The sequence below is a fragment of the Gobio gobio genome (assembly GCF_949357685.1).
Source record: "Gobio gobio genome assembly, chromosome: 4".
Lineage (NCBI taxonomy): Eukaryota > Metazoa > Chordata > Actinopteri > Cypriniformes > Gobionidae > Gobio > Gobio gobio.
This window is the reverse complement of record NC_137100.1, coordinates 14714663-14740225: the sequence shown is the minus strand read 5'-3', so window position 1 is coordinate 14740225 and position 25563 is coordinate 14714663. Positions and strand designations below refer to the sequence as shown.

Here is a 25563-nt window from a genome sequence, read left to right as displayed (position 1 = left end):
AAAAAAAAAAAATCATTTTAAAAGTCCTCATTATTAGATAAAAAGTCAAAAATATGACATGCTATCTTATAATTATGACTTATGTTGTATGTTTGACTTATCTCACTATTATGACCTTTAAAATCATATTTTTGACTTTTTATCTAATAATGAGGACATTTAAAAGCATATTTTCAAAGTTTTATCTCTTAATTATGACTTTATGATAATTGAAAGGAGCTGATCAGTAATTTAGTTGAATAAAGCCAAAGGCGACACAGGCGACGATGGCAAGGAACCAAAACTCCGTCAGGTGACAGAATGGAGAAGAAAAAAAAACTCAGTCGGGGGGCCAGTTCTCCTCTGGCCAATGAACGGTGTATGATTAAGATTCTGGCAACATTTACAGGTCAGAAGTCATATTAGATTGGAATATTCAAAGGATCGGCGTCAAGTGTACACTGAACTTTCAGAACTCAAAACAAACAAAAAAAACCCATCCTGAGAATGCAAAAAACGCTTATACATTTTCTTTAGAAACTTGCATGTTCAGTCACAGTGAGGTGATGGCAGGAGTGAATAAAATAATCCATAAATACAAAGTTTAAGAGTTTTTTTTCCCCATTGTGTGATTTGTATGTACTCACTCCATTATGTACACTAGCTCTAACAGCCTGTGAGAGCCGTCGTAGCTTTGAGCGTTTGTTCTGACAAGGCTGTTGTCTGTCTGAATTGTGAAGCTGCTGCTGTCGTGCCTGCTGATGAACGGTTTACAGCTGGAACATCACGACTCACCTTTTGAGTGTTCCTGCCATTCTGCCCAGATTAATCATCAGGGGAAATTAACCAGCATTACACAACACTCCTGTTCATTCAACAGCTATCTATAAAGCTATTATTTTACACACGATGGCTCTTCTCATTTTTACATGTTTTTTTGCAACGTTTCTCCAATTTGCATTAGGGATCTGGACCAGTGACAAGTTGCCTGCATCATAGGGCTAATTTAAGCATTAAAGGAGGAAAAGAAGGCCCTAAGGCCTCAAAAAGCTTTCACTGAAACAAATATTAGAAACACAACTAGATTTTTGTTTCATTATTGTGCTGATAAAATGCATTATTTATTCACCACACATTGTTTTCTGAAGGAATATATATATATACTACCAGTCAAAAGTTTGGAAACGACTATTTTGATTGTTTTTTAAAGAAGTCTCTTCTGCTCACCAAGGCTGCATTTGTTATAAAAAAAAAAAAAAAAGCTGTAATGTGAAATATTATTAAAATGTAAAATAACTGTTTCTATTTGTATATATTTTAAAATGTAATTCATTCCTGTGATGCAAAGCTGAATTTTGAGCATCACTACTGCTCAAGAAACATTTATGATTATTATCAATGTTGAAAGCAGTTGTGTTAAACATTTTTTTTAGGAAGTTCAAAAGAACAGCATTTAGGCTAACTGAAATAGAAAGCTTTTGTAACATTGTACTACCGTTCAAACGTTTTGGGTCGGTAATCTTTTTTTAATTTTCTTATTGGGAAAGAACTTAAAGAATTAATACATTTATTCAGCAAGGATGCATTACATTGATCAAGTGACAGTATAGACATTTATAATGTTGCAAAAGCTTTATATTTCAGATAAATGCTGTTCTTTTGAACTTTCTATTCATTAAATAATCCTGAAAAAAATTATACACGACTGTTTACAACATTGATAATTATAAATGTTTCTTGAGCAGCAAATCGGCATATTAGAATGATTTCTGAAAGATCATGTGACACTGAAGACTGGAGTAATGATGCTGAAAATTCAGCTTTGAATCACAGAAATAAATTGCATTTTAAAATATATTCAAATAGAAAAGTTATTTTAAATTGTAAAAATATTTCACAATAATACTGTATTTTGGATCAAATAAATGCAGCCTTTTTGAGCAGAAGAGACTTCTTTCAAAAACAATCAAAATAGTACAGTTTCCAAACTTTTGACTGATAGTGTATATATATATATATATATATATATATATATATATATATATATATATATATATATATATATATATATATATATATATATATATATATATATATATATATATATAATCTTATATATATATATACACACACATACATAAACATATACATGTATATATACACACACACACATACACTGATCAGGCATAACATAATGACAACCTTTCTAATATTGTGTTGGTCCCCCTTTTGCTGCCAAAACAGCCCTGAACTTGTTTGTTCAGCACATCCCACAGATGCTCGATTGAGTTGAGATCTGGGGAATTTGGAGGCCAAGTCAACACCTCAAACTCATTGTTGTGCTCCTCAAACCATTCCTGAACCATTTTTGCTTTGTGTCAGGGCGCATTATCCTGCTGAAAGAGGCCACAGCCACCAGGGAATACCGTTTCCATGAAAGGGTGTACATGGTCTGCAACAATTCTTAGGTAGGTGGTACGTGTCAAAGTAACATCCACATGGATGGCAGGACCCACGGTTTCCCAGCAGAACATTGCCCAACGCATCACACTGCCTCCGCCGGCTTGCCTTCTTCCCATAGTGCATCCTGGTGCCATGTGTTCCCCAGGTAAGCGACACATACGCACTCGGCCATCCACGTGATGTAAAAGAAAACAAGATTCATCAGACCAGGCCATTGCTCTGTGGTCCAGTTCTGATGCTCACTGTTGGCGCTTTCAGCGGTGGACGGGTCAGCACCCTGACTGGTCTGCGGCTATAAGCTCCATACGGAACAAACTGTGATGCACTGTGTATTCTTTCTGTCAGAACCAGCATTAACTTCTTGAGTAATTTAAGCTACAGTAGCTCATGTTTGATGGGACCACACGGGCCAGCCTTCGCTCCCCATGTGCATCAATGAGCCTTGGCTTACGTTTGTCTTACGGAAAGCTAGAGCTATTCTTGCAGACTGTACACGTGCACTGTTCCATGAATTAAAAAAAAATATATATATGTATATATACACAGTATATATGTATTGTATTGAAGTGAGAGTGTGATGAATGTGGTATGAACAAAAACGTCACTCGCACAAATGTTTTCAGTCAAGGACCTTTATTTCCCCTTGTGCAAGAAACTCAGCATTTTCAATTGAATATAACAAAATTCATATTGTGATTACATATTGGGAAACATTTTATCACTGAAAAACGACTATAACAAAACAGTTCACTTTTCAATGTCAGCATTAATATCAACACTAGTCAAAGATCTGACTACAAGTTCTAAATCGTCACGAAAATATCTTTTTCCGTCAAAGGCATAAATGACAACACTCACTACCAACACCCATATTTTGCACATCAGAACTATTTCTCTAGATATTGCTATACTTTTGAATATACTGTAGGACCATGACAAGTATCTCATGAAGCTGGCTCCAAAAAAATCCACATAGTGGACTTCAAAATAGAACCTAAATGGAGACTTTGGTTCAAGGTATCTTTTAAAAGAGGGTACTTCATACTGCATTTTCAAACAGGAAGTTTTACTTGAAGAATTACATTTGAAAACGGACATTCTTTGAAAGGAACAACAAGAATGGAAAGGCACAACACTTAAGTTTCTAAAAAAATCAGTTTGAGTAGTAGTGCACGCTGTGAGAGATCATTGTATGTTGATTGTGATTGCTCTAATCCACGTATCTCAAGTCGGAATGTTTACAGTGGCTCTAAAAGCAAACATACTGGTGGAAAATACATGTATTGTAACCTTGTTCTTTTCTACTTCTCCTGTCCACTTTGAAGAGTCAGTAGGTAGTGTAATTTTGAAGTCAACAGGTAATCATATTTACTTTAATACATGTTGTTTGGTCTTGCTATGCACAACCATCAGTGCATATTATTCCACAGATGATTTGTTTTTGTAATCTTTTATCATTGCTCTGCCCCGGAAAAACTTGTCTGCTGACATCACCTAGGTTATGCATGCTTATTGATTAATGTTAACCAGCAGTTAACCAGCTGTTTAGGCAATGTGGTAATACTTACAATGAGTTTGAATGAAAGTTTCTAGGCTAATTTTGGCATGAAACAAGAAAATACAATTTTGTGGCTCTTTAATGTGACTTGACAGTTTGCTGTAGTGCCTTGGTTCAAGCGGCACGTGAACCGATCATCTCTTCCTAGTTAGCATGAATTAAACCTGAATGAAAATCAAAAGGTATGTTGTTTCAACCGCTAAAAGATGCACACCATTTTTGAAGTTCACCAACATTAAAGGTGCTGTAGGTGATTCTCTGCAGAAATTTTTTTTGTTATGCTGGTTGAAAGTCTCCTCATATCCTGATAGCAATCACTCTGTTACGCGGTCTAAATTTGTTTTTATAAATATATATCGTCTGTGGAAGGTGTAGGACCATAAAATGTTCATTCAATTCTTGCGTTCGTTCCGAACGATCCTATAGCATGTGTTCCCTGTCGGTCAATGTGTGTTCGCATACCACTGCGCAGCCAGTTCACGCAGACATTACAAGTCATCAGCACGTTCACGTACGCTGTGCAGACAGAGCGAGAATGGCAGACAAGCAACAACAACAACCTGACCTTCCTTCAGAACTGACAACAATTGGCCATCTAACAAGTTAATAAACAACGTTCTACAGTTACCTGCTCATCTGCAATTCCTCTAGAGTACAGATTTTGAACACGACATCCTCCAGTGTGAGTCCTAACGCTCCTTCTACGGTACTCCGACCGCGGCCGCCCCTACGAGTGACCCTTCGGGGTAGCTGCCCCCTAGCACGACCCCGCCGGCCTGTGTCCGCCTGTACGCTCAAGTCGGACAAGGTGCTTGTCTACATAGAGACATCATCGGAGCGAAGCTCTCATCGTGGAACCCCTGGCCAGCAAGTAATATTATTACTCACTGACAAGTTATGCTAGCTAAACAAACTGAAAACTTGCTGCATCTAATTCCGTTTTATTATTTTTTTTTTAGGTATGTTGTAACATTACTAACTGTACTTTAAAGTTTTCTCAACGGTGAATGACACATAATGTATTGCAGTAGTAAGTTTTCTCTGGTCTTCTGGGCTGTGCGCGTTCATGCTATCAGGTGGCGTGGTTTTGGACGGTGATTTGCAGGGAGGGTGGGATCGTACGCTTTCAGTGCTATCAGGCTAAAGTTAGCATTTACCCAGATCTCCTACAGCACTTTTGATCTGCTAACTTTCCTGTCTGGTTTGTTTGTCGGACAAAATGGCGGATTCTACGTTATGATTGGTCAGATCGTCTGTCAATCTGTTGGCGAAGGGTGAATTGAACTAAGGCCTAATCCTGGCTTAGTCTAAGCCCTGTCTGTAAAACCGGGCCATAGTTTGTTCATTTATTTGTAGTTAACAAATGTTTAAAAATTGAAATGTAAACATGCGTTAGACGCAGTGCGGGAAATATGGCGGGACTCTGAGGAAAAGTATTTTTTTCCCCTCTGAATTGGACATTATTATTCGCAATTGTGAGTTTATATCTCACAATTTTGAGAAAAGTAGTCAGAATTGCAAGATATAAACTCGCAATTGTAAGAAAAAAAGTCAGAGTTGCAAGATTTAAACTCGTAATTCTGGCTTTATTTCTCGCAATTTTGACTGTTTCTCACAATTGCAAGTTTAAATCCCGCAATTCTGATTTACAAACTTGCAATTGCGACTATACCATGCAATTCTGAAAAAAAAAAAAAACTAAACTCACAATTGTGAGAAAAAATTGTTTTGGAGCTTAGTGGATCTCGAGTCTCGCTCTATATTTTGTTTGCATTTAATACCCGTTTCACTCACAAGTACATCATTTTACTAAGGAAAAAATGCTGAATTGGGTTTCATGATGTCTTCTAATATAACTTTTTTTTTTTATCCCTTAGATACGTCCTTATATTTACACATTTCTCTGTTAATGATCTATTATTTAAAATCACACAATACTAATGAAATCTTGAGCAGCTACTGGTCATTTAAGTAAGAAACAAACTACTTTTAAAACACTGAAACTTGTAGAACTCTAGAGTATTATATAGGAAAATGAATATTGCTTTAATACTGGTTTTTAAACTCTATGGTAGCTGCACTACATTTTCATATGTGCTTACCAGAAAAAACATTTCAAAACAAAGGGCGCATCTCACAAACATCTTTGAAAATGAAGGTCTGTAAGGGTCTACCACAGGATCAAGTGCGCATCTGTAAGATGTGACCCAAACCATGGCATCTTGTTCGTCCCTGAGGGCGCTTTTTCAGTCTGAGAGCCAGCCTCAGAGTGCTTTATTTCACATTTAGTTTACGAGTACACACCCTTGTGGGGCCTCTACGCTCTCGTTCATCTCGCAGTCCAGGAAAGAAGCTTCAGGTGCGGGTTGCACCGAAGGGGTCTCTGCTTTGCCCGGGGGGAGAGGAGGCTGGGCAGGACTCCATGCGTACAAGGGCTCTGTAGGGAGGGACGGGGTGTAGTTTGTTTGATTGTCTGGAGGCGGAGGCCAGTCTGGGAAGCGGGCTGACTTGGGGCCGTACGTCAGGGAAGAGGTGCCGGGCTCCAGAAAAGGGGTTAGGGTTTGGGTCCGTGTGAAGGGAGGGCTAGACAGGGGACTCCTGCTGTTTTGGGGGTCCTGGAGAGGGGAGTGACCATCCTCTGCCAGCTGCATCTGGTGGAAGTAGGCCTGTACCTGAGACTGCTTCTGGAGATAGAGCCTTTTCTGCTGCAGTCTGCACATTACAAATGGAAAGGAGTCATAACTGAAAGTCTTTAGGACAACTTCAGGACATGATGAATGCAGTTGTTTTTCACCTGTGCTCCTGGAGTTGTTGCTCTAAAGTGCGTGGTGAAACCTCTTTACAAAACATCTGCCCACTTCCACTTGCCAACTGACTGGCCCTCTGAAAAAAACAAAACAAGCCATAATACATTAATTAAAAAAAAAAAACAAAATATATATATAGTTTATTCATGAAACTCTAAACTCTGTCAAATGTACTTTTATCATACTTAGTCAACCTTGTCCTGTTTTTGTTTTTTCACGTTTTAGTCAATTAAATGTCTGAGAATTGAAGTCAATGAAAACTTTTCACATTTTCGTCATGCTGCATAATGGTTCAATTGATAATCCTGATTATTTTGCTCAAAATTATAAAATCACAACGATTGTTGCCATTTGAGAAATATATTTTTACATTTCATCAGAAGTATTGAACTTTCGCCTATAAGCATAAATCAAGAGAATGTCAACCAATACGCATGGTTTATTTGACATTATCTAGTTTCCTGAATTGTTATAGGCTATTTATCATATAGGTGTCACGTGTCCGTCTTGTCTTGTTTTGCACATGTGGTGTTTTGGTTTATTTCTGGGCCATGTGCTCTTGTCTTCCGTCTGGACCCCACCCTTCTTATTATCTGATTATTGTTTAATTGGCCCCACCGGTTTCCCTCCTGACTTTTGCCCTTTTAATGTCTCCTCAGTCTTGTGTTGGATCGTTGTCGTGTGTCTCCTGCTTCCCCGTTGTGCTTCATGTTCTGTTCCAGTTGGTTTTGTATTTCAAGTTTGATTTCCCCCCTCGTGGGTTTTTGTTTATTTTGTTAAATAAATCCACCTTCTCTGCAACTGAGTCCTCACTCACTTTTCCCTTGTCATTTTTCCAACGTGACATAACGATCCGACCACCTAGAGGACTCAGCAGAGTATGGGGATCTTCCTTTTCCCATCTCCCTGTCCTTCCGCTGCACAGATGGCAGCACGACGTAGCAAGATTCTTTCTCTTCAGCAGGAAGGAGCCAGCGTGAGGGAGTTTGCTTACCGGTTCGTCTTTGCAGCGGAAGGGCTCAACATCAGTGAGGCAGTGCGCAAGGACATTTTTAACAACATGAGCCTTAATGAGCCTGTCAGCGACTGGGAGATGGGAATGTTGGGGATGCTATCATTTTGGCAGTTTGTGGGGTATGTATACCATTGTGGATGGGAGGGTGGTCTTCCACCTCTTGGCCCTCCCCCACTTCTCCTCCCAGTCCTCCGAAGACCCCACATACTGACTGAAATGACACTTTCATTTAAGCAGAAAATCTCAAATGGAGATAAACTGCAGCTTACTTGTTTGTCAGTGTTTTCAGATCATCCGCGCTTCTTCTGTAGTGTTGGGTGAGTGCGTGGTTGCCAGATTGCAAAGAATTAACACAGGGTGGAAAACACGTTCTTTTAAATTCTTGAAATCAATCGCAAGCATGAAAGCTCATACCGGCTTGTTAAAAACAGTCTGTCATTTTTGTCGTGCCTTTTTTTCCCGCAAGTAATTTTGGTCAAGTTTTTAATTTTTGACCACATTTTTCGTCATACTTTCGTCTTTTTTCGTCAACGATATTGCATGTTCATATAGTCACATTTATCGTTTAATGATGTTGGTGTCGTCTTGTCATCGTCTCGTCTTAGTCATGGGGAAAAAGGTAATCAACAAACATTTTTCATCATAGATTTTTTTGACAAAATGAACACTAGATGGCACAGGCTGATCCTTTACATGCAGTCTACTAGCAATCACATCACATTTACTACATGACACAAGCGGATTGGCCTCTGCTAATTCCACAGCCAGTGAGATTGCTTGCTCAACTCTTAAAGGTGCAGTGTGTATTATTTATGAGGATCTTTTGACAGAAATGCAATATAATATACATAACTATGTTTTCAGTAGTGTATAAAGACCTTATTACCTTAGAATTAGCCATTTCTATCTACATACACCCTTACGGTGAAGTCACAATTTTGCGCCACCACGTTTCTACAGTAGCCCTAAACGGACAAACTGCTCTACAGAGCACTAGCTTCTGTCCCTGATGATGACATCTTTGTTCAGTGTCGGCCACCGTAGCTTCTCTATGTGCTTCTAAAGGGAGGAGTGAACGGTGGCCGGTTGCAATTCATAATCTTTAAATAGTCCGATTCAGTGTTTGCTGTAATCTGGTCCTGCAGCGTGCTATCAGAATCCCTCAACCTCCCCCAGCTCCACCTGCCTAGATCTGCTATGTGATTTATCTATGCCTATTAATGCAGCAGAAGCATATCTTATATGCTCACAGCAGCATGTCTGTGAGCATGTTTACATGCATACCAATAACCGATAACTACCACTGTTAAAAATGATTATAATTTTAACAGTAAAAGACTGTAAAAATGCTACGTGTCCGTGCTATATACGGTGAATAACTATAATAGATCTAACCTTGCATTTAATGCCATTTTACAGTCAAATACAGCTTTTGGAAGTGAAAAAGAACAAGTCATTGTATAATTTACAGTGAAAATGAATAAATTGACATTCCCAGAATGCCATGTGACACGTCACATTTAATGTATTTCCGTTGAAATAACTATGTTTCTTAGTTTTTTATGTTATATCTAATGTTGTTCAATTAATGTTTATTTCATTTTTTTTATGTCATGTGTGTTACCATGATGGAGTTTAGAATTTGTGTGAATGACACTGTGCACCTTCTATATATTAGTATTTACCTTTTCAGCTTGTGGAAAAGCTGCTTGTTCTGAGCTTTGATTCATCATGTGACTTTCTCATCACCACCTGTTTGGTGGTTGTCAGTGTATTACAAAGGTACAAAACAGATATTAGTACTTCAATAGGCTGGTACATTAACATTATATAAGTTAATGAAATACGTTTTTTACAGTTTTTAAGTTAAATCTGTAAAACCTAAAACGTTGCTACTTTTTTTTCTGGTAACCACAGGTGCTGTTTTTTGTTGTTGTTTTTTTTACCATAAATGTTTTTTTTTTTTTTAAACCATTTTTACAGTGTACCAAAATGTATATAAATAACCAGTTTTAACAGTTTACAAAAAAATAAAATAATAATAATAATAATGAAGAAAAAAACCCTCAAAAGAATTAAATTATTAAAAAAGAAAAAGTAATTTGACCTTCATATATTATCATTTCTTAGAAAAATTATATTTTAACAAAACTGCTTCATTGCTTATTGCTATTTGAAAAATGTTTATCTGCTTGGCCAAAGTCATGCAGAATCAAGGGAATAAACAAAGCAGATAATTTGAGCTTTTTATAAGGCAAGGTTAGTTCCGGTATTAAAAGGTCATGTGGTGCAACTCCTAACAAACTTAATACATACTTAAAGGGTCATGAACTGCATTGATTTTAAAGTTTCCTGGAGTGCACTTATAATGTTAGTATGATTTTTACATCAATTATGGATTAGAACGCTCTGTTTGAAGGGGTGTGTCTGCTGTGAGACTTCAATGTAAACGCTCCCAATGCTGTGATTTGCTAACATCTTTGCATATGAAATAGCTTTACAGGTGAACTCTCTCAAAAACTTTTAGCACGTTTTTACCATTATAGCTCTCAAGGTTAACTAATAGTGAAAAGTGTTGATTATAGCATTATATTTAGGTCGTGGCATGAAAGGTTGCAGTGATGAGCATGTAGCCGATCACAGACATTTTGAGTGCATGAATGCAGCGATCCTGTCATTGCAACTCGATTTCTGCACACTAATGAATGCTTTTATCATAACTAACAGTGCAAGCACAATGTAGGCTAAATAAGAGATTTGTTGATTATTACGGGAGTTTTGGAGCGAGTCCTCATTAACTCGCGCTGTTTGATTGAAAGCTCCAGCGATTGTCAAGGGAGCATTCTTTGATCGCTTTCTATATATAATTAAAATGAACACAGTTTCTTGCATGTTGTCTCATTACTGTCGAGTCCATATAGTAATAGTCTATTTGCAAAGTCTGCCGCAAAATTCTGACTCATTTACCAAAGAATCCACAATGAAATGTACCGAACAAACAAATAATGCTCAACTGAGACATCCATATTGTTGAAAATAAATAACTACATTTCTAGCATTAGGATCCTTTGGAAGGTAATGTTAGTTTTAGTCCAGTGATCCTGGATCGCTCTTCTCTCCTCGTCATCTCACTAACACACCAGTGGGCGGGGCCAAAGTTGCAAAGTCGTTCACTGGGCTTGATTACAATAAAAGCTGTTTTTGGACTAACAAGGATATTCTTATAGTATTGCCTCGATTCCACCGAAATTACCTGGAACAATTTGTCCTTGGAAACTTTTTTCCCAGGAACTCTTTTTCCCCTCAGACCTGCTGCTGTCTGCGTTTCCATTGCGGTCTAAAGTACCGTGAAGATTAGTCCGGTGACGTAGGACTGTGCACGACTTTCCAGAGCCCACTGGATTTCGTCTACCGCAAAAACACTTAATAAAGCCTGAACCTTGTTGTCGGTCCATTGGTCGTATTTTTTAAACTATATTGTTGATTCGAACAGCAAACAGCTCTTACTGCATGCACCACAACAGACTTTTAGGTTAAAATAAAATGCTAGGTGAGCTCAACCAATCAGCATGTTCAGCGCCTAAGTCCCACCTCCGAAAGTTCCTGTACTTTGAAAAAGTACTACCTCGCGAGCAGGGCCGTTTTGAAGGGGACCACAGTTCCTGCGGTCGAAACACACCGAATACCACCAATGGGGACAGTTCCTGCGGTGGAAACGCGGCTTATGATGACTTCTTATGTCAAAAGCTCAAAGAAAATTTTATTTCTCAGTTCATGACCCCTTTAAAAATACTCTTTATCTTGAAAAATATAACTTTAAAATAAAATGATGATTCAGATATGTATGTTCACATGTATTCATAGTGTATGGAAAATATGCTATTACATTTTACTTGATGGTTACACCACATGACATTTTTAGGATAATTACATTTTAACGTATAAAAGGTTCAAAACCGTAAGAAACCAACATTAAAACAAATATTAAATTTCTAAAAGCTTGGCTTGTTTGATAAAAACCAGATTCATTTCCCCTTTTGTTTAATGTGGACACTAGCATATACAATTGACCCACCTGTAAGCGCTGAGCGAGGTACTGTGTCTCCAAACTCTGTCTCCTGGATAGCAAATAAGGGTGCATTTTACCAGTGAATGTCAACGTATCTTTTCCGCTTAGACACTGGCGTCCTTCTCCCTGAAAATATTTAAGAATATGTTTTATATTAGCAGAAAATCCCTTAGTCATCCCTTAGTCATCTTCCAAGACAAAATAATTATTTCAGTATTCTCCCAGCTATTTTATAAGTTCAAAGGCAAAATACTGATGTTTAAAAATGTAAAAATAGAAACAATCTGACCTGGTGACTGAATGGATAGTCCTGTGGACTGATGGTGGGTTTGCCGCTGCCAACGCCTCCACCTCCACTATCTCCCAACACTATCTGGGCTTTGTTCAGCTCCAGGAAGCCCTTGGTCCTGGCCAGGTTTTGAAGGTGCTGTCTGAATGCCACTAAACCTGTTAGACCATGGGTTCAATAAATACAACATACTTTAGAGTCGGATGAACTGGTGGTGATATTCCTGTGACTGCTGCAGAGGTGGTCTGACTCATAGTCTTGACTACTGCTATTATTAGTACAGAAGTGAATCACTGAGATTATATTCTGCTTTTAAAAGTAGCCATTATTCATAGAAGGTCAGATATCAGTCAGAATGAGGGTTATTTTATCCACTTACAATAAATATTCCAAAACACTGATTATGACATGCAAATACATGCCTACAGACTGTAAAGTGGTGGGCATGCAAGATTTTGTGCTTCATTCACACACATAGAAGAACAGATGCAGTAGCAGATTTTGTGTCTTTTGCTGCATAATATAGATTAAGTTTGGTGAATTCTGACCTGTGCATTTCTACAGTGAAAAGGCATTTAACCAATAAAAGGTTAAATAGAATAACCTCTTGGCTGAAAATCACATGTGAATATATATCCTGAAAAAGAAGTGCACTTTAGTTCTTATAACGAAAATAATATGATTTAAAAGAATTCTTAAGTGCTAACTGAATGAAATGTTTCCTGACACTTAATTGCATTTTAATTGCAACTGAATGAAAATATATAGTAGTTTACATTTTTTGTATTAAATGCAATTTGCTGAACTTAAGAGTGCGTTTTTGACCCACTTGAGTACATATTTATATGTATTTTCATAATTCTATTAAAATTTAGCCCTTAATTATAGCCATTCGGCATTACAGTATTATTAAAAGCTATCAATTTTAACATTTACTAGGCTTTAAAAAACAAATTTTAATGTGAGTGAACTTAAAACAATCTTTACATAAACCCATTGCAATAAATACTCTGGGACATTTTTACTTTGCTGTTTTCACATTTATCTGTGCCCTTCAATATATAATTTTTTTTCTGGTGGCCCAGTCAGACCGGTTCAGATTTTTACTTGCCCTGTCAAAATGCAGAAAAAGTTATTGTTTTTGACCCATGTAACCTTGTAAACAGTGTTTTAAGATTGTCAGGTAGGTCTAACAGGTAGAATATATACAGAAATTGAATTACAAACACTTCACAGTATTCACTGCATAAATTATATATATATATATATATATATATATATATATATATATATATATATATATATATATATATATATATATATATATATGTGAACCCATATTTAAACTACAAAAGTTATTTAGTCAAGAGCAGTGAGTGATTTTCTCTTTTTCTTTTGTTCTTTGTTTATCCTTAGTGACAAACAGCAGCGGGTTTATTAGGCTGCTGTCACTTTAAGACCTGAAACGCATGACGCGGATCTGACATGTATCCCATTTTAGACTTCCATTTAACTCATTTAAGACTGTGCATACGAGGATACTCGACAAAACAGGCATTTTGACATAATTTTGTGTTTTTGTCTGTTCAAGCGCTGTCTGTACCGTCTTTCAGTGCACACGAGTGTGTCACACAAACAGGAGATTCACACAACGCGTCAGTACTTCACTGCATTCTCTTTTGTGTCTTATCATGCTTGAATGGTTTAAAAGCATTTGCATGAATGAGAGTGTGATCATATAATGTAATGCTAGTCAAAGGATGACAGAAAAAAACGACGCTGCGTTAATTGCGTTAAATATTTTTAACGTGTTAAACTGAAAAAATGTATTGCCTGCGTTAGTGCGTTAATTTTCACAGCAATAATTTGTAATTATGAAGATGCAAATTTAGAACATTTAAAATATATTAAATGGTAGCATTGAATAACACTAGTTAAAATTATAATCAAGTATCAAGTCTGGACCAAACAGATGAAATTTGGTCCAACGAAAAGAGGTAGTCTCGGTCCGGATCAAACTGAACAAAGGTTCAGCTTGTTTCTAGTGTGAAAGCATTTTCTGTATGGTTCAGCCTTTCAGACCATTTACAGGAAGTTCCTGTTAATGTCTAAATATTATAATGTTATTTTTCAATTTCATATTGGCTATATTGATTATGAAAAGTGAAAAGATGCACAATATGTCACAAGACAGAAGGTCGATTTCAAAATTATTTTGACTACTTCATTAAGTTTTGTTTTGTAGAAAGCCTTTCTTTAAAGTGAATTTATAAATTGTATCTTAATTTTAATCAATGTTTCATCAGCCAATTGCCTGGATTTCATAAATAAGAAGCAAATAGGCAATAGCAGACAACAATCGTGACATGGAGGCGCCCGAGCGATCACTTGCATTTCTCTTGAACATGTCTCATAAATAAACCGAAACTCAGCAAGCTACTTGCCTCACAGACATGACAAATATGTGTATAGAAAGCTTGAATTGTCCATTTTTAAACGAAACAATTCGAAATGAAAAGAAATAGTCAAGCAATGCGCACTGTTCACTAGTGGCAACGATATGCGTCTGTTCATTCATTTTTGTCAAAGACGCTGGCGTCAGACGCACATCCGTTTACAAACCAATCAATGTCAAGATGCAGCCCACATAGATGACGACAGGACGCAAGTATGTCATGTAAAGTTCTTTAGTGTGCCTGCATAATTGCAATGTGAAACCAAACCAAAACTAACCAAATGTATAAAATGTATCAAAACATGAACTTTGGTTCGGACCTTGTTGCGGACTTTCAGGTGTGAAAACGCACTTAATTGGCTTTTTATTTCAATAATATTATATTAGTTATATACTATTAAGTTCATATCCTGTTGCCCATATATGTAATTTTGCAAGCAAAATGTAGTGTATCCACTCCTTGATGCAACGTTTGAGAGAAAGGTGATGGATGAAAAAGCGAAATGAAAAAGGATGTGCACAAGAGGACACAAATCACCCTGACCTTGTGTGAGAGACGTGTCTGAAGCCCTTCGCCCCTCTCTGAAACTGACTAGTGAGTGATTATGAGCGTCCTGCCCCTCTGTGTTGAGTGGCTGCAGGGTGGGTTCAGGGGGCTTCATGCTGAGGAAGACTGGAGCTGTGGAGCTGGCAGGTGTAGTGCTCAATGCGTCCTTTAGAGCTGCATTCTCTTCAGGCAAGCTGAAGTCACTTTGTGTTGAACCCATGCTGTACTCTGAGTCCATGCTGCCCAGAGACGGGTTCAGACCTGTGGAGAGGAACTCAAGTTCACTCAAGTATAAAGCTTTAATCCAATTATTTTAAATTCTATAACTAAATCTCTTTATTATGTAAAGAACTTTGAATTCCCACTGTGTAGTAAATGTGCTTTATAAATAAACTTGCATTGACGCAAGTGATATGAGCAAAATCCAACTGTCTACTAAAAAAGGGTTCACTGTCTGTTAATGTCAGTAGTAGTTTAGCTAGAATGCCAAGTTTCTCTCCAGAACTACATGTAAAATATTCCTCACATTAAAATAACATGAGACCAATATGAGTGCAGATGAATTCCTGTTTGAATTCTCTTTTCGCCCCGTCTAGTAGGCATAAATAAATACATTTGTTTAATTTAACAAAACATGCACCATTGTATCATCCAATAAAAGCAATTATTTTTACTATCGACCATTGTCCAATTGTTTAGAAACAGCCAATGATAAGGGCCGATTATATCCTTGTGCTTTTTTTACTTCTGATGAGAAACAAAAGTCTCTGCTTTCTAATTGTGGCCATTTCATCACGAAATTCAAACAATAAATGCCGTTTTGACTCTCTTAAATGTGATGTGACGGATCGCTGTAGCACCTCAGTTCAAGCGGCAGCACGAGTCTTTTCTTCTACTTTCATACAAGTTATAGCACAAAATAAATATGAATATACATCAGAAGGAATATTGAAAGATACAGTAAAAGTTACTGAAATTGCTCAATCATACAGTTTCAACTGCGGAAAGACATCAGTAAAACAGCTTGAGAATAATGTCACGTAACATGATCTCATCCAATGTTCACAGTTCATTAGTTAGCTATAGAAACACTAGAGATGAGCTTATTTACTGTAAATTATATATGTATGTTTGAATAAATTTGTCATGAAGACATGTTTATAAAAACAACCTTGTGTGCAACTGTTGCATGAAACATTTTCGTTTTTATTTGAGTGTAATTATCATATATGAATATAAATACCAGTTGAATATAATGGCTCTGTTGTTAATTGTAACCTATAATATTAAAGTAATATAACAATTACCAAGTGAGAGAGTTCCCTATATAGTTTGCAGCATTATTTGGCAGATTTTTGTCCTTAGGAAAATCAAACTATCAGTATCGGCAGATATTGTTCTGAATAATCATTTTGGTGGATACATTTATATTGGTGCATAAAACATAATTTAATACTGTTTATTTGAATGGTTTTATTTGTTGAGTGTCTCAATACTTAATATTCTTCTGCTAAAAATTCAACTTCGTGTTCTCGAGTATAATTACATTTTAAAATAGAAAAGAGTTATTTTTAGGGGTGAATCGGTACACGTTGTCACGATCACAAATGAGAGTGCCCGTGGTTACCACCAGAGGGCACTCCATCCCGGACTGTCACTTCATCTAAGGACTACATTTCCCACATCACTCACTACCCGGACTTCATTTCTGATTACATCCACCTGCACCCCATTACCTTGTTAGCTCACACTTTATAAGCCTGGTCATGTCTGTCATTCACTGCGAAGTCTTGTTTTGTTAACACTGCATTTCTGAGCATTCTCCCTGGTTTCTTGTCTCTTGGTCTTGGATTTATTTGCCTGTTCTGTGGATTACCATTTTGCCTGTCTCTCCTGCCTTGTTTGCCTGTTTGGACTGCTTGCCTGTGTATGACCTTTTGCCTGTTTTTGACTATGATTGTGGATTATCTTTTAATAAAGCTGCGTTTGGATTCTCAGCCTTTGCGTCTCGGAGCAGTTCCGTTACACACGTATTCATACCGAACTGTTTCGGTATGGTGCACGTGAGTGAATGTAATCTTTAACAGTAAGCTTGTTATACTCGCAGAACATACTTGGTTCAAGCGTCGCCGTGCGAGTGAACGCGATCATCTCTTCCAAGTGAAAGAATAAACATGAATCAAAATATGAAGGTATGGATATATTACAACTTACTGAAACGTATCATATGTTGTGTAATCGCTCAATCGGTGTTTCAACGGCGAAAGACGTCAATAAAACAGCTTGTAAACAATGTCACGTAGCATCACATTTACATCAGAAGTCAGTCAGTGTCCACAGCTGGTTAGTTCACTAGAGAAATCAACTCTTTCACTAAATATATGCACTTTATTAGCCTATATATTGATAAAATTCTCCTTAACTTGTTAGTGATATCTTGATTATTTAATGTATGTTTAAATGAAATCTGTCATGAAAATGACAGCCACTGTGTATAAATGATTATATTTCAACAACGAATTGGATTAAAAACATAATTTTATAATTAGATTTAGAAGTTAATGCAAAAACTGCCTAATGTGAAGTTTACATGTTTGCATACAATGTGTTGACTATTATATCTAAAAATAAATAGCAACTGAATTTAGGCTAATTTGGGCTCCGTTGTTATATCAAAGTAATGTGCAAGTAAGGGCTCCCTATATAGTTTACACTTTACAGCATTAGCAGAGATACATTTTTTTTTTATCTTTAAGAAACTTTTAGTCTTGAATTAATTTAAGGACAGACACAATTTGTTCAGTAAACCACTGTTTAATAAAAAAAAGGTATTTTATATTTATTTTTCTCTCCTCTGCTGTACCGAACCGTGACTTCAAAACTGAGGTACGTACCGAACCGTCAGTTTTGTGTATCCGTTACACCCCTAGTTATTTTAAATTGTAATAATTTTTCACAATACTATTGTTTTTAATATTCTTGATAATATAAGTCTTGGTGAGCAGAAGATATAAGCTTCTTACAGACCCCAAACTTCTGAATAGTAATGTATATTTTTAAAACTATATATGTGTGTGTGTGTGTGTGTGTGTGTGTGTCTTGCCTATAATTGCTTCACCTCTACATACAGAACAAAATGCAGTACTAACCTGTGATGGGCAGCACAGCGGGTTGGTTGGAAACCTCAGACAGTGTATGCCGGCGCTGACTGAAGCGAGCTGTATGAAAGGCTGCAAGGGGCACAGTGTGCTCCTCCTCTGCCTCAATGCCCTCATCAATGGACGTCTCCATGACGTTGCTAGGCAGCGAGCCACTGACTTTGCGGACAACGACTGGAGGGAGTGGGTCCAGTAAGCAACCATCCACCTGAGATATAAATACACACACGCACACTGTTGGCGAAACTATTTTGGGCTGAAACAGCTCAGCACTCAGGGACATTTTCACTTTGCTGTTTTCAGATCTGACAACTGAAATCAAAGCTGAAACGCAGTGGATGTGACTACTAGCTATTTCCCAAGAGGCAAACGAGAATGCTTCAAATTGATATGAAGTGAAGATGATCAGTGAATAACAATTTTAATTCGACATGAAACTAGACATTTTCTTATTATGAACAATACATCCATTCATTTGGATTCATGTCACAATACAGAAGAAAAGATCTGTTGCTACTTCCATCTCAACCTTAAAATCACATAAAAGCTATCATATGATTCCTGAAGACTGTATGTTTACACGTTTTTAAAAATGCAGGTGCTGGTGTTTCGTATGGCATGCCTTCGGCCAATCAATGTACACTTACATCATGGTTAGTCCCTACTCTAAAGTAGAAAGCCATTCCTATAACTACAATAATTCCCAGTTCCTACGGTGCGAACATGCCAAAAAGCTGGTACTTCTGCCAGTAGTTATAGGAACTATGAAAACGTTCCTCCGGTGTAACTCTAGTAAAATTGACTATTTTTTGATACATTTGGTACTTTTTTGAGTTTGAAAACCATGGTCACTGTCATTCAATTAACTGCATAAAGATTCAAAAGTCAACTTTTGTGTTTAATGGATGACATAACAGAAAACAGGTTTGGAACACCATTATTCATTTTCAATCAAATTAATAATGTGTCAGTGAGTTAACTGGGTATTTCTGTCACTGGCCAGTATTGTTTAAAATCAGTATCTTATTACAATATATATTTAGAGCAGATAGACATAATTTATTCTACTATACCTCCTCTTTTGCTTGTAACATTGATCCTCTTTTCTGTTAGACCAGGCATTTTTTTTTTAAATACTGTATTTGCTTGAAGTATTTCCTGAGATATTAAGTTGATATTTTCATAATATAACAACACATTTGCATGTTTATGGTTCTCTGATGTTAGTTATTGTTCACACGACAATCAAGTAAGCATATAAAATACGTTTTATTTTGATTGGTTTTATTTAAAAATTAAAAATTATAATATATAAATATAAATAGTTTTGACTCTAATTCTAAAAAGGAATATAAAATGTACTTGTATTTCTGCTGTGCATTACAACTGTGAATATTTGATCATTATAATATACTGTGTATATATATATATATATATATATATATATATATATATATATATATATATATATATATATATATATATTTTTTTTTTTTTTTTTACACTGCAAGTTGCAATACTAATATTTATGTATTCAATTCTTCACTTTCAAACGTTCAAATCCTCTAGCTTTTATTTTGGCAGAATATTGGTGAAATGCAGTGAACAGAAATGTTAGAAGTGACGCGAATGTGTAAATAAAGTGAACCTACTGCACAATGCGTAAACCCATTTGTAAACCCTGTGTTAGACTATGTCTGCAACTCCATGTCTGTGTCATCGTTTTCATTTTTCCAGAGTTATGTAATGCTGCTTTGTCAAATGCCCACAGGCGACCAGTAGCTTTCCTGAATTACAATAAGATAGTTGAAATAAGTTTGTGAGAGCGTGACCTCAGCGTGTTTGAAGAGATCCCTAGATTGCCATCTGTTCAGCTCCACAGGTGCTGAGGCTAAATGAATGACTTATCACGCGTCCCCTTCTTCATAAACAAACATTTACATTTATTCATTTGGCATTCGCTTTAACTACAACTCACACTCCATTCAAGCACTACTATTATCAGTGTGTTTGTTGCTTGGGAATTAAACTCTTGACCTTGTCATTGGAAGCACTGGTTGAGGTACAGGAGCAAACAGAAAAAGACCTTTTGGAGGCCAAATTGGTATGTATATGGCAGAGTCCCCACAGGATGAGTCAACGCTGCACGTCAATTAAAGGAACAGTAGCTATGGAGATTGCCTTGCGACAGCCAAGGTGACACATGTTGTAGTCACGCTTCTCACGAGTTGAGTGAGCACCCAGCACTGATCACATGGGTGGCCCATCACTGGCACATCAGGGGCATTTACAAAGACAGGGTCGTGGTGTTGTGTAACAGCAGGCCGCAAAACTGACAGGCTGGCGTTACTGTAACAACAGCCTGCAAATAGAGGGACATGCAGGTGAAATGTTTTCCCATAATCAATAAGGGTAGGCAGCATGATCAAGATCTTATCTCATGGTATGAATCCATAATAGTTATTTTTGCTGGAAATGGTTTTAAATAATCATAATAATATGTTTGAAAATGCAGTGAATTCAAATTGTATGATAAAAAAATCAAATTTTTCCAAAACTCTTGATTAAAATAGTTTAAAATATCAAAGTTATAATAATGATTTAATATTTAATGTTTTTTTAAAAGACAAGTGCATCATCTAATTTGATTAAAAATAGTGGTCCCACTTTATATTACACTGTAAAAAAATTCAGGTCACCAATTGAACATTTTGACTGATCACATCTAAATTTTTCAGTTGGCCAAAATTAATTTCTGTGAATTTGATGCAATTTCATTCACAGAAATTCAATTTGGCCAACTAAAAAAATTAGATGTGATCAGTCACTAGAAATTTTTCAATTGGAGACCTGATTTTTTTTACAGTGTAGTTGGCCTTAACTACTATGTAAATGTACTTATTGTGTTCATATTTTATTGCAAAACACTTTTGCTGATATTGAGGTGGGATACGGGGAAAAGTTAGGGACAGGTGTGGTGGTATGGGGTAGGGTTAGGTGTAAGGGAAGGATTGCACACACTTTTGCATTGTTAGGTTGCATTGTATCAAATTATTAATTTAAATGTTAGTACATAGTAGTTCAGGCCACCTAATATAAAGAGGGTCCATGTATTAAACGGTCGAGTAAATGGTTGTACACAACATGGTTCATCAAAAAACATTGGTCCTTTTCCCCCCGTAAAAGAATATACACCCCTCTCTATATTTTCACATTTCTCCATTGTGTAAAGCACTCTGATCAATAAATCTACCATGTAATGGCGGGCATTATGACAAAACTCTTATTTCACGATATGAGACAATTTATTTCATGATAACTACGTACACTATATCGCCAAAAGTTTTGGGACGCACATGCACATGAACTTTAATGCACAAGAACATCCCATTCTTAATCTGTATGGTTTAATATGGAGTTGGCACACCCTTTACAGCTATAACAGCTATAACAGCTTTAACTCTTCTTTTCCACAAGGTTTAGGAGTTTATGGGGGATTTTGACCATTCTTCTAGAAGCGCATTTGTGAGGTCAGGCACTGATGTTGGACGAGAAGGCCTGGCTCATAGTCTCCACTCTAATTCATCCCAAAGGTATTCTATTGGGTTGAGACTCTGTTCAGACCAGTCAAGTTCATCCACACCAAACTCACTCATCCATGTCTTTGTGGACCTTGCTTTGTGCACTGGTGCGCAGTCATGTTGGAACAGGAAGGGGCCATCCCCAAACTGTTCCTACAAAGTTTGGAGCGAGCATGAACTGTCCAAAATGTCTTGGTAGGCTGAAGCATAAGAGTTCCTTTCACTGGAACTAAGGGGCCAAGCCCAACCCCTGAAAAACAACCCCACACCATAATCCCCCCTCCACCAAACTTTACACTTGACACAATGCAGTCAGGCAAGTACCGTTTTACTGGCAGCTGCCAAACCCAGACTCGTCCATCGTATTGCCAGACAGAGAAGCGTGATTTGTCACTCCAGAGAACATGTCTCCACTGCTCTAGAGTCCAGTGGCGGCGTGCTTTACACCACTGCATCCAACGCTTTGCATTGCACTTGGTGATGTAAGGCTTGGATGCAGCTGCTCGGCCATGGAAACCCATTCCATGAAGCTCTCTACACATTGTTCTTGAGCTAATCTGAAGGCCACATGAAGTTTGGAGTGCTGGAGCTATTGACTCTGCAGAAAGTTGGCGACTTCTGCGCACTGTGCGCCTCAGCATGCGCTGACCTCGCTCAGTGATTTTACGTGGCCTACCACTTTGTGGCTGAGTTGTTGTTGTTCCCAATTGCTTCCACTTTGTTATAATACCACTAAGAATTGCCCGTGGAATATTTAGTAGTGAGGAAATTTCATGAATGGACTTATTGCACAGGTGGCAACCTATCACGGTACCCCGCTTGAATTTACGGAGATCCTCAGAGCGACCCATTCTTTCACAAATGTTTGTAAAAGCAGTCTGCATGCCTAGGTGCTTGATTTTATACATCTGTGGCCATGGACGTGATTGGAACACCTGACATCAATGATTTGGAGGAATGACCCAATACTTTTGGCAATATAGTGTATATACATCACAATATAGTTATTTTGGTTTCCTCATTTTATTTTTGTTATTAAAAATATGAACAAAGAAGTAAACAATAGGACAAAAACAATAGAACAAAGATACAAATAAAGTTTTTAATGTACAGAAGGTTTATTTAAAGGTGCACTATGTAACTTTTCCGTCCACTAAAGTTTGAGCGCAGAATCTTGGGACATGTGGTCTTCACCTTACAGCCGGTGGAAAAGAATCGGGATAGGACTCGGGCAGGAATCATGTTCATGGATGCGATTATTAACGTTACTGTAGTGTGAAGCAGAGCAGGATCGAGTGTTGTGGAGCTGAGCAAGGCCGCTGGACCGATTGTTAATAAGATGAACGCAACACATGCCTCGTGAGCAGCGGGACTTTTATGCCACAGTCGCTGGCGCCATTTCCACTTTTCCGGTCATGAGTATGAGGTAACGCAGCTCTGTTTATCATATAGATACATTTGAGTGTTTTGAAAATTATGTTATGACGTTACTCTGTGCGTTCGCTTGGCGGCTGCTATGACATTCGTTGCACACTGCAGTAAGAATAAAGCGTTTCTGCAAAATAAAACCGGAAACCGAGGGTAAGGCATATATGACGCAATTGACAGGCGACTCCCTCACACGTCCCGGTTCCTTGGTTAAAATAGCAATTTTCTCACCATTTACAAATTGTTGGAAACATTAGGGATATTGTAAGTACTCAACTGAACAAAATATATAACACAGGCCTTCTGGTTTTGGGATATTTTACTGAAAAAATGTTACAGTGCACCTTTTTTATGCACTTCCATCACTGTCTGGTTTGGTTCAGCTACCAAATCAGACATCAGGAGACTACAACGTACAATTCGGACTGCGGAGAGGATTATTGGTGCCTCCCTGCCAAGCCTCCAGGACCTGTACTCTTCCAGAGTGAGGAAGAAAGCAGGTAAAATCATCACAGACTCCACTCACCCTGGACACCACCTGTTTGAACTGTTACCGTCAGGACAGGGACTCCAATCACTGGCCACTAGAACATCTAGGCATAGGAACGGTTTCTTGTTTTCAGTTTTCACCCAACAGTCTCAGAGGCGGCTTTCTGTGCGTGCGCTTCAGTTATGTGTTAGAAAGCGCAAGTACCGCATTGCGTTCTTTTTTCATGGCTTATTGTGCACAATAACGTCACGCACATCCTGTCTTTTATTTTCTCATTCATGCATGTTTCCTTATCACTCTAAAGGTGTTCACACAAATATACCAGAATATATTTCCTGGTCCGCTTAACATTCACACTAACAATCATTTTACTCTTTTCCTTGACAGAAATTCCCCCCATTTATGAGACAACGCTTCCCCACCACTGACGAAAATTTCTGGCTTTCTATGTTTTCACTGTTATATGGTAGGGGGCTCTATGACGCATCTTCTGAAAGAGTACAGAATCTCCGAATCAAAACACATGTGAAGAAGAAGCAGAAACAATCCATAGCATATGTAAGTAGAATCATATGTAAAATAACACAATCAACATTAAGCAGCATATAAATAAAAACTGCCTAATGTTACCGAATGAAATGCTGACCCAGGACGAGGTATAGGACTGTGAAGCTTTGAGGGTGTTGATGGACTCGATCTACTCCATATGTTTTGATCATCGTTCTGAATCTGATCTGGATTTAATCTTTGACAAAAATGTTTAAAAAGGAGTTTAAAAGGAGAGGCTTTCAGATATGTTCAGAATATTCAGATATTCATAAAGCAAAATATTCTGGGGGCCATGAAGATTTTGTGAAAATGACCAAAAATGCTGGCGGTGCGTGTCAACTTAAAAAAAAAAAAACACTGGAGGGGAAAGAGTTAAGACAAACCTAAAGGTACAAAAAAAACTGTATAATGTATGTTTTGCTATGGAACTTACCAAACATCCAAAACAATGCCGTTTGCCGGGCTAGATGACCAGCTGAGAGCTCACAAAGAGCTTATAAAATGAGTAAAGTTGCACTCAAACAAAGACCTGCTAGCCTGACGTTGTCATACTCAGATTCTAGTCAGAATATGAGTCTGACACTGCTCCATTGGGCTGTGATTATGGGGCGTGTCTCAACAGAAATGCCTCTGCACTCAATTGGATAGGCCTGTTGAAGTGACGCATGTTGAGCGACGCATAGTAGTAGTAGGAAGTTCGGATCATTTTACGGACTCGGATCTTGTTCAGCAAAATGAACAAATCTTTTTTCAAGTCATTTCGTTCATTTCAGCAGAATATAATTAAAATGTCACATGTTAAATTCCCCAACACATCTAGTATGTATGCAAACGTTGATCACATTTGGAATAAATGATAAGCTAAAGCAGCCAAAGCCAGACTTTAAGAAAGAAATGATTAATTAATTGCAGGCTATGCAGTCTTCAGGCTATGCAGTCTGTTAGTTCACCTCAGCTCCGAATCCGAGTCGTTCTTTCTTTTTGTCACTTCACATTTAATCACTTCTGTTCCCTGGAAAGATTAGTTCGCCTCTCGAGTCTTCAGGTTCGAGTCATTCGTTCACCAACTCACAGCCCCATAGGCTGAATGTAGATGATCCTGAACAGAACCGATGGCATGTAGTGCATGCGCGGTCAACATAAAATGAATGAATCGCTTTCTCATATTAAAGATT

General features: G+C 37.5%; 1 protein-coding gene across 2 annotated transcripts in view; it reads right to left on the bottom strand.

Moving 5' to 3' along the window:
- Window positions 1-3062: 3062 nt before the first annotated feature.
- sik2a (salt-inducible kinase 2a) overlaps window positions 3063-25563 on the bottom strand; it is a 60976-nt gene continuing 38475 nt past the window's right edge. Inside the window, exons 10-16 of one of the 2 annotated variants that reach the window (XR_013816368.1) lie at window positions 18332-18548; window positions 15180-15443; window positions 12181-12338; window positions 11898-12017; window positions 9508-9574; window positions 6795-6883; window positions 4958-6712 (exon numbers count right to left, since the gene is read on the bottom strand). Coding sequence is in view for 1 of the 2 variants with exons in the window: in XM_079814995.1 (XP_079671121.1) it covers window positions 6286-6712; window positions 6795-6883; window positions 11898-12017; window positions 12181-12338; window positions 15180-15443; window positions 18332-18548 (1275 nt within the window). In the remaining variant the exon portion in view is untranslated. Of the gene's footprint in view, window positions 6713-6794; window positions 6884-9507; window positions 9575-11897; window positions 12018-12180; window positions 12339-15179; window positions 15444-18331; window positions 18549-25563 lie in introns of both variants that reach the window. The other variant, XM_079814995.1, reaches the window with a different exon arrangement.